Genomic DNA, 10,056 nt, shown 5'->3' with positions numbered 1-10,056 from the left:
TGTTCCTTGCTTCCTGCAGAACCAGTGCTGGTGCAATCACTGGGTATGTCTATAGATGTGTCCTCTCAGTAACTTTTTGATCTGTTTGCTGATTTCACCAACTTCGGCAAGCAGACATTTCAAAATTAGTTCTGAAAGGTGTTTCTACACATTTCATGAAAAGTGATTTCTTTGGAAGTGCAGGAGTGATTTTATAAACATACCTAAAGGAAACAAAATCTTAGAACAATTCAATTGTTAGAAAGTTTTTGTGTTTGTACTTGCAAAATACAAATTCTTTGTATTTGCAAATAGTAGCTGTATTTTGCAAATACATGTAGGAAACAAGGCTTCATTAGTTACACTGCTTGTGGAACTGCTTATTAATCTTAGGCAAGGATTAATCCTGCAGCTGTTGCTGCCCAGTTTTCTTAACAGCCACTTGCAAAGGGCTTTATCCTTGTACCTTTGGGAAGGGCCAGTCAGTTATGTATCTGGGATTTTGCTTAGAGAAGTCTTTCCAAGAATGCTGAAAAGCTGAAGGAGAAAAAAAAATTACACTTACAGATTTGTTGATAGAATCTTGTTTACCATATTCAGACCAATATCTTAAAATACAATACCTAATTATTTTCCCAATTGTATTTGTGGGTCCTGATATAATGCTCAAGGTCCATAGTGCTGCTTTCTTTAGGTGAGATATCTGCAGTGCTGTTACTACATTATACTCAAACGTCCCTCGTTTTCCAGACTAGATGTTTTTAATGAAAAATGAAAATCATATCCTTATGTCAGAAGTTCAGCCGATTCAGTCTTCATTCTCTTAATGCCTCTGGACCTGATGAGTCTCCTCATATTACTGTTGTTGTTGTTATACAATGTAGGCATAACAACTAATAATGGACAGTAGGAAAAACCATAGAGAAATAAATAATTTGGGAAGAAGGCCACAAATACTTCCAAACAGCTAACACAGTTCCCCAAAAGGGAGGTAATAACGCACAGGATCATTGCAGAAAACTCTCCAAAATTTCCAGTGAACTGAATACATCATGAGACCAACGTCTCAAAAACAGATCTCTTCTTGCATGTTTCTTCAGGCCTGCAAAGGGCAGCTCACACACTCCAGCAGCCCTTCAGCTGCCTGCCATACCGACTGTGGGAGCTCCGTGAGCGCCTAATGCTCAGCTGATGGCACTGCAAAACCCATGCTTAGATTTGGGCTTCTCCTTTTCCCTCCGAAGCCCTTCGTTGTAAGAGCTAGTTTCAGGAAGGTGGCTGTGCAGAGCTCCAGCAGAGCGGTGGGACAGAGACAACCCGCCCCACTCTGCAACACAGCTACCCCTCGCAGCCACTGCGCACTCATGCCCACCGAAAGCAAGAACAGGAGTTTTCCAGGGTAAGGATGGAGAAAAGCAGCTTGGGATCTGGCCTGTCGTAATAGCTGCTGTTACAGGATCCTCAGCAGCAATCGTTGTTATTGAGAAGGATGGAGATCGTTCTCTAGCATTTCTTTCTGCCTCAGCCAAATACTTGCTGTTAACTGCTTTTTTAGAGATTTTTTGTTAAACTAAATAAATCATTGAGTATAGACCCTCTACACATACTAATTTATATGCAGCCCTTTGTTGAAGATAAGGCCTTTGTTTCTGCCACCAATGCTTCTTCACTACATTAATGACAAATCACCCAGCATATTCTTTTCCATAAGACATTTATATCTATATTGTCCTACAAATCTTAAGACTAGTCCCTCTCTCAAGTACCTTTGGTCAGCTGCATCCTTTTTTTAAAAAAATGATTCTTGCTTTCTTTGCAAGATGATAATTTTACATGGCTTGGAGCAATGGTTGCAGGAGATATGCAATGCAATCCTAAGATTGTAAAACAACAAAAATGGGATAACTGAGCAGAGTTGAAAGTTATATCTGTACTGATTGTATGCAGTTCCCTTCTGTATAAGAAATTCCTCACGTCTGCTGGGCACCTGGGTTAGCTAAGCCAAGCCTGCAAGCCTCCACCACACTCACCTACCAAAACTCCACAGTGTGTCCAAGCCCAAAAGGGCTATCCTTCACATTACGTTCCAGGATTAACACTCCTAGCACGCAGCACAGCAGTACCCATATCCTAGAGCACAGAAAGGTCTTGTACACCCGACTTTCAGTCCATGGCCTGGCACACATGCAGGAGCTATCACATTTTGTGCATCCAGGCTCTGAGCACAAGCTTCCAGAGCCTGCTGCCTGCCTCCCATCACCAATATCCCCAAGATTATCCCTGGGGTATCAGTGACCTAAATACACTGGTTTGGATTTGAAAGTTGCTTTTGTTTTTAATGTCGCTGAGTCTCTAAAACCAGCACGCGTAACAAACTGCCTATTTCCAAGCAGCGGTTGTGTAATTTTGCTCCCCACCCCCAGAGATGTTGCCTGCCATTCATTTAATGGGCTCAGTTTCACTGGGAAGTGCCTGGAGGAACCTCTTAGCTCCCTAATTAGCAACAGAAGGGGCCAGTCCTTGCCGGAGGTAGCAGTGAAACATTTGTGAGGTCTTCCGACAATAAGGGAGACAGAGAAGGGGCCATTTCCAGCTGGGAAAACAGTAACTTCTCTTCAGCATACAGTGCAGAGCAGAGGACTAAAGAGATGTTAGGGGGAAGGTATATTCAGCAATGAGAATGGGCTTTCTGCGCAAGAAAGGAGCATTTGTGGAGGGGGAGGAAGAGGTTGGAGAGATTGTCCTGGGCTCTCCCAAGCTGTTCATTGCTCCTGCAATCCGACTTTTATGTAATATACCATGGAGCAGCACAGAGGCCTCATGGACTGGCTACCGGTGAGGGCAGGAGCAAGGTGTTGCTGCCGTCTGCTCTCAGATGTTTGAGCTGGCTCTTGTTAGTAAGATTGAGGAATTAACAGCTTGGAGGTGCTTAGGAGCTCAGTGTTTCCTCCAGGGACGGGATCCACTGAATTTCCATCTTGTGTTCACTGTATTGCCAAGGAGCAAGGCAGAGCAGCATAGCACACTGTGCCTTTACACAGCAGCATAAACATGTGCCTCTGTCAGACCATGATCTTTGGCCAGGGGATGATACACCAAGACAAACAGGTTTCCTCTGTTTCTCTTTACCTACAGGCTTTGACAGCAAAGCAACTGCTCGGAAATTTCATAAGCTGATGAATAGATTGGGCTCCAAAGAATACTACCTACAGGGAGAAGACTGGGGATCTCTTATTACCACAAACATGGCCCAGATGCTGCCACAGTGAGTAGCAAAGGGAATCAGTGCAGAGAAGGTTTCTCCAGTTCTTACCCTACCTTCTGGCTCCACGGTCCGGGTCCTGCCTTCTGTTTGCCCTGCCTCTCATCGCCTTCTGCTTTGTTTTCTCCAGGGGTATCCCCACCCCTGTGCATTCAGTCATATTCACGTGCTTTGCATTGACAGTGGTATTTGCATTCTCACGCTTTCTAAATTTCATAGAATCATAGAAGCATTTAGGTTGGAAAAGACCTTGAAGATCATTGAGTCCAACCATAAACCTAACACTGCCAAGTCCACTGCTAAACCAGGTCCCTAAGTGCCACATCTACACACCTTTTAAATACCTCTACCACTTCCCTGGGCAGCCTGTTCCAATGCTTGACAAACCTTTTAGTGAAGAAATTTTTCCTGATATCCCATCTGAACCTCCCCTGGCACGACTTGAGGCCATTTCCTCTCATCCTCTCACTTGTTACCTGGGAAAAAGTGACCAACACCCGCCTTGTTACAACCTCCTTTCCTGTAGTTTTAGAGAGCAAGAAGGTCTCCCCCAAGCCCCCTTTCCTCCAGACTAAACAAGCCCAGTTGCCTCAGCTGTTTCTCATAGGACTTGTTCTCTAGACCCTTCACCAGCTCCGTTGCTCTTCTTTGGACACATCTTTCTTGTAGTGAGAGGCCTAAAACCGAACACAGTATTCGAGGTGCAGCCACACCAGTGCTGGGTACAGCATCACTGCCCTTGTCCTGCTGGCCACGCAATTTCTGACACAAACCAGGATGCTGTTGGCCTCCCTTATCTAGGGAAGAGTTGTACAGAGAAAAATGGAGTGCTGTTTGGCTTCTCTTTCACTAGGCATGGAAGTAAGCTCTGCTGCATTTTGATTTGAGACCTCAAGGATCATCATTCTAAATCAGGAAGGAGATAAATTTAAAATTGGCAGGGAGAAAAGGAAGGAGCTCAGCCTTTCAGCAGCTGATCAGTACCACGAAGTATAGGACTTTCCTGGATGGAGATGGCACCAGCTGTACCATTTTTAACTCTCCCAAATTTTTTTGGAAATCACGATAAATGTGAAGGGCTTATGTATTTGGCTTAGTGAAATGCTTCTATTACAGCTCCCGTCAGACTTATTTTCTAGAAAATTTGGAAACAGAAAATGGCTTGATTTAACCTTCTATTCATTAACTTGATTTCAGATCTGTGAATCTTATCTTCGCTGGCAGAGAAGGTTTGAGAAGGATGATTTCCGTGATGCTTGGGGCTTATATACCATGGCTCATAGGCTTTACTAGGGAAGATGTGCGATGTATGTATCCTTTCATCCAGAAGAATATACATGAACTATTGCGAGAGTCTGGATACTTACACATCCAAGCCACCAAACCAGACACTGCAGGTAATGAACCTTCTCTATATCACTATGAACTTTGTATACTGACTGCTTAAGGCGTATAAACACATAGTTGAACAAAAGCCAACCATGTTTGAGAAGCAATGAATTCTGGTGACTGAATGCAAGACATGGGGACAAGAGCTGTGTAAAAGGAAGTGAAAAGGAACCGCTTAAAAAAAGACGGAGACTACAAATATCACTTTTCAAGGTCTGTTAAATGGCATACCACTTCTCCATGGCAAAGAAACCCTTTGCAAAAAGCCTCTTAAAGTAAAGCACAGGACCCTGACACTGAAGCTTCTAGAAATAAATGTGGGTGAAACCAAGAAAAATACCATAAGCAAGTGCAATGTGAAACTTGCAGAAAGGTAGACACAGCCATAATACCTGAAGCCAGAAGCATGATGTAGTGGGACCAGTAGATAAGGAGTCTGAAGAAAGGTATGGCCATCTCAGAAAAGTGACATGATTTATTTGTATAATATTATCAAAGATTATGGGGTATTCCTTTATTGAAATAAACCCTCATCAGGAAAGACAGCAGAGCTGTCTCAGACTGGCATCAGGTACGGAGACCATAGAAGGAATAGCACCCCATCCTGGCATTTAACTGGAAAAGAGGAAACTCAAAGTGAAACGTCAGCTAATGCCTAGTCTGTTGCTTGAACTGATTGCAATATCAGAGAAATAAAAGGAGACAAACCAGATACCAGGTTGGGGTTTTTTGGGTTTTCTTTTCAAAAGCCAAACAATGAAGACAGCCCCCAGAAAAACAAAGACCAGTATGTCTAGTGTCTGATCAGAAAACTAGCAGAAATGTTTTTAAAAGGAGAATTCATTTACAGGTGATAATATCACAGGGAAATCATGCTTCAAATATCAGAGCTCTGGCAGGATCAAGAAGCTGTGGATCTAGTAATGGAACATATTTAATTTCCAAGAAAAGTTTTGTTGAGGTTCCTTCCCCCAGTGTTCTTAAAGACATTAAACTGCCTTAAGAAAAAGATTAAGTTCATGGGTTAATAACTAGTTAACATGAGAATTCATGAATATAAATAAGTAAGCAAGTTCCAGGGGAGAGAGAGTATCACAAAAATCTGTGCTGGCACCCGTACCTTTCAATATGATCTTAATTTCTCTACAGATAAAAGTGAATGGTTAAGTGAAAATCTGACACCTATCCAGGGTTTGGTTTAATCTAAAGATAAATGGTTTTGTAACTCTCTGCAGTTAAGTGACTGGTTGATTAAACTGGCCAATAAAAACTGATGTCAACAAAGTCCAAAGCAATTTAAGCAGAGGAAGAAAATCACAATGGGCTCTAGTTTGGTTGCTGCTATGTGAGAGAATCCAAGAGTCAAGGACAGTGCTTTGAAACATCAGACAGCTCAGACTTTAAGAGAATCTTACAAACTCTTAAAGAAAGCAAAAAGAGAGTAAGACAAAACACTAAATCCATGATATTTAGAATCTGTTCCACCCCTGTTTCATTAATATATTTTATAATCAAAAGAATACAAGAAGGGGAGAAAAAGAACCCTAAAGTGACCAAGCAGCTTCCCTACAAGCACTGTACATAGTCTAGGACTCTTTAACCTGGAAAAAAAGAAGAGCAGGGATTTTGTAGCACACTGTGAAAGGCAGAAAATAAATAGGGGGAAAAAATACATATTCCCTGCTTAGTCTCAAAAAATATCTATATTATCAGTTTAGTTCTCATTAGGCAGGTTTAAAGCAAAGCTACAGTATTTTCACTCACCAGAAGCTGTGGTACCTAAGATGTGTACAGGTTGAATCATTAGTAAGCTGCAAACAAGACTGGTATTTCTGAGCATCCAGTCCATGAAAGTTGAATACAGTGATTCGGAGACAGCTTTCAGCTCAGAAAATGCTCACCTCCAGACGGGTCATATGTTAGCTGGCACATTTTAGCCTGCCCTACCTTTGCTGGTCAAAACATTTACATGACTTTGATGTGTAGCAAATCACTTTAGGCCTGACAGCACAGGGAAACTGTTGTGCCAATGCACAAACTTACTTTGCATTAACTATGTCCACTATTAAATTGAAATCACATTGTGCATCATCTTCTACGCAGTCATTCAGTGCTAAAGTCACACTAAAATACACTTGAGAGTAGGCAATTCTATGGATACTGTAAAACTACAGCCTGGAGTGTGGCACAGGAATTTTCCCAAGGCAAGCTCTACCACTGCTGAAGTAATCCCCACCCGTTTTACAGGTTGAAACACAGATATAATATGCTGTGTTTATAATGTTTGTTAGCATTCCCCAAAGGCAGGAGCAGATAGCAGATACACAACACTCCACTGTTGTTTAAATTACATAGAAAGTGAACAGCACTCAGGGTCCCAGTTAGCCATCCTAAGCAGGACAGTGCTCCCAAACAGTTTATCTGAAATTTCTTTTCAGAGTGTAATCCCTTTACATCTGAATTTGCTCTTTCTGCCACACATTACCAAGAAGCCCAGAGGATTTTCTTAACTCCTATTTTCTTTTGTATAGGAATTGCTCAACTTTATAGTGCTGTCAGTTATAGCCAAAATTCCATTGGGGTGAACTTTTCAAGAATAAAGTACTACCAGGGCTAGTAAAACGCACTCTTTACTGAATTCTCATAGAAAACTCTGAAGAATTGATGTAAGTCCAGTTTAACTCCCACTGAAGTATTTGCAATGCCAGGCAACTGCAATGGTTCTCTTCTTCTCTTGAATTAGGTTGTGGACTGAATGACTCCCCTGTGGGGCTTGCTGCATATATATTGGAAAAATTCTCTACCTGGAGAGATAAATCATTTCTGCATAAAGATGATGGAGGCTTGGAAAGGTAAGAAAACAGGTGCTCTTCCATGAGAGGACTCATTAAAAGAATGAGCAATGGTAACTAATGAGGAGATAGGTAAGACTGGCCAAAGCTGAATTTTGAGCATGAAAGGTTACACATGACAAGTAGTAGTGTAAACTTACAGCAGACCGCCTGCAAACTACTGCTTCAGCACCGGGCAGTTTTGCTCTGGGCACATGGGTGCCAATTAATTTGCTGCTTGAAAACAAGTGGAGAACAAGAACAACTGTTCTTCAGGGCATGAGCCCAATATAGCGTATTGAGAAACAGCTTCCAATGAAACGTCTTCATCTTTTTCTATCAATAGCAAATACACTCTTGATGAGCTTTTGGCCAATGTGATGATTTATTGCGTGACATCCTCCATTGTGTCCTCAATGCGATTCTACAAGGAGAACATCTCCAAGGACCCTGGTCTAACAGGTGATGCCAGGTAATGAAGTGGTAGGTGTAAGAAAGATTTGCAAATGAGATTGAACCACGTTTGCCTGTATAAACATTTAGATTACTTTAAAACAGCAAACTTAAGTTGTTAAAAAAAATAATCTAAGTTCTTATTTTCTTTTGATAAAAATAGTTGAGTCATTTTTCTTTTGAACCTGTAATTCACACAAAGTAGCTTGTAGCCAAGACAATGCAGCGGACATATCAAACTATATTCAGTCTTGTGTTCAAACTACAGGTCTATATACTTAGTCACCAAACAAATGTGATCTCTGGCTCAGTTCAGTTAAAACAAAACAGAAAATCAGGAGCATTTCCAAGAGAGACGTTTAAACTGAATTAGGAAGCATACAGCTTAGTGGTGGATAAAACTAACGACTACAAGTGTTAAGCACAAACTTGGGGAAGCAATTTGGAGAGCAGTACCTTCTAACAAACCAAGCACCTTCTAACAGCCACTGACTTTAAGATGACTATAAGAGAGGCTGACCAGAAAATGCTGCAGAACGGAATTCCATGTGATTGATCACACAAACAAATAGAAGAGTCTTTTCCTTTGTAGACCGAGCCAGCTTACCTTTCCTCAACTCATTCGTTACGCTGGTACTATAAATTCTAAAGTAAACTTGAGCAGGCTCATTTCTGACTGTCACAAAGAGGTGATGCGTCTTGCCATTTATCGCAAAACTGTAAAACAAGGTAAGTTTAAAAATAGGAAACGTTTCAAGATTGAACCGTGTGCGAAGTTGGCTCTACTTTACGTTTTTGGGTATAATATTCTCATACTCAAGGAGACTCAAATACAAGCAAAGCTTTTCAGCAGAGTACAAACCACAAAATGTGTCGCTGCGGTGAAGCTCTGCCAGCTGACTGTGGCAATTACTAGAGTCGGGAGGTTTTTATAGAATTTCCCCAGGACTTTTTTCAAAAAGGCACTTAGTTAATGTCCTCTAGGTTTGCAGTGTATGTTCCCACAGGGACTGCAGCTTTTTCCTCAGGAGCTAGTACATACACCACGGGTCTGGGCAAAGGAGGTCTTCAAGAACATCATCACTTACTCTTACATGCCACGTGGAGGGCATTTTGCTGCCTTTGAGGAACCAAAGCTTCTGGCACAAGACATCATGCACTTTGTCAGAAAGGTGGAACAGCTGTGAACATGCACTTTAGATACATATATAGAACAGAAGCAAGTTGTTCTGCCACCAGCAGAACCTTTACTTTGAGGGATCAAATAAATCCAATGTAATCACATAGAGAAAACAACATTTCATTTTGATAATCATTACAGTACTAAAATTGTTAATGAAGCTCTAAAGCTTTTCTAAAGAGTAAAAGAAAAAACCCCAAAATAAGCAACTTGTCTTCTTTCACTCCCGGCACCGTATCATTGCTGCACTCATAGTTCAAGTGTAACAGAATACATGAACGGTTTACTGCAGTAACACTGCACTCATCTGGGGAAGAGAGTAGAAAGAAACCAGCCCCTTGATCCTTAGAACGAAGGCTTCTGTTTAAAAGCTTCTTTAAACACTCGAGTGCTAGCGTCTGAAATATGCATCACAAGCAGCTTTGGTGGAAGTGTAAAGGGTTTTGATCTCCTGAGCACAAACACTCCTACGCTCAAGTTATGTTTCATTCAAGAGACCAGGAATTACATATTCAAGTGGGCAGCTGCACACAAGGCAGCTTTCTTCATTCTAACAGGTTTTCCCCCTATGGCTAGCTTTAGCAGCTACTACACTATGTAAACAGATGTTTAATGGATAACAAGGCAGAGACAGCGTTCCTAGTGTGCTCCAAGCTCAAAAATACCAACTTAATTTCCTCTTCGTTCTTTATCATTCCATTCCAAATGGTAAAGTTAAAATATGCACCAAGCGTAGCAGGTTACTTCAACCTTTACCCTCATTTCAAACGATTCTTATCACACCATCGTGCAATTTTTGCTAGCAAGAAGCTGCAAGCAACCTTGCTACCAGTAGGCTCGAGTTTCTCTTCAAATGGGATAGAGCTGTTTGGAGCTGTTAAGCTCACTACATTACAGACACTTCTAAGTAGCTGACTGAAGGTTAAGTCCAGCAGACACCTAGTTTTGACACACTGTTCAAA

At 41.5% G+C, this 10,056-nt stretch overlaps 1 protein-coding gene across 1 annotated transcript; it reads left to right on the top strand.

Moving 5' to 3' along the window:
* Nucleotides 1-2,659: 2,659 nt before the first annotated feature.
* Nucleotides 2,660-9,273, top strand: LOC121082277 (epoxide hydrolase 1-like). The gene is given in 7 exon segments (XM_040581619.1): nucleotides 2,660-2,768; nucleotides 3,064-3,244; nucleotides 4,439-4,638; nucleotides 7,374-7,482; nucleotides 7,808-7,933; nucleotides 8,899-8,932; nucleotides 8,934-9,273. Coding segments are annotated over 7 exon segments (927 nt in total). The 3' UTR covers nucleotides 9,102-9,273.
* Nucleotides 9,274-10,056: the final 783 nt, after the last annotated feature.

The sequence above is a fragment of the Falco naumanni genome, unplaced genomic scaffold, assembly GCF_017639655.2.
Source record: "Falco naumanni isolate bFalNau1 unplaced genomic scaffold, bFalNau1.pat scaffold_54_arrow_pat_ctg1, whole genome shotgun sequence".
NCBI classification, from domain to species: domain Eukaryota; kingdom Metazoa; phylum Chordata; class Aves; order Falconiformes; family Falconidae; genus Falco; species Falco naumanni.
Note: the sequence above shows the minus strand (reverse complement) of the source record. Positions and strands in the feature narration are given on the sequence as shown.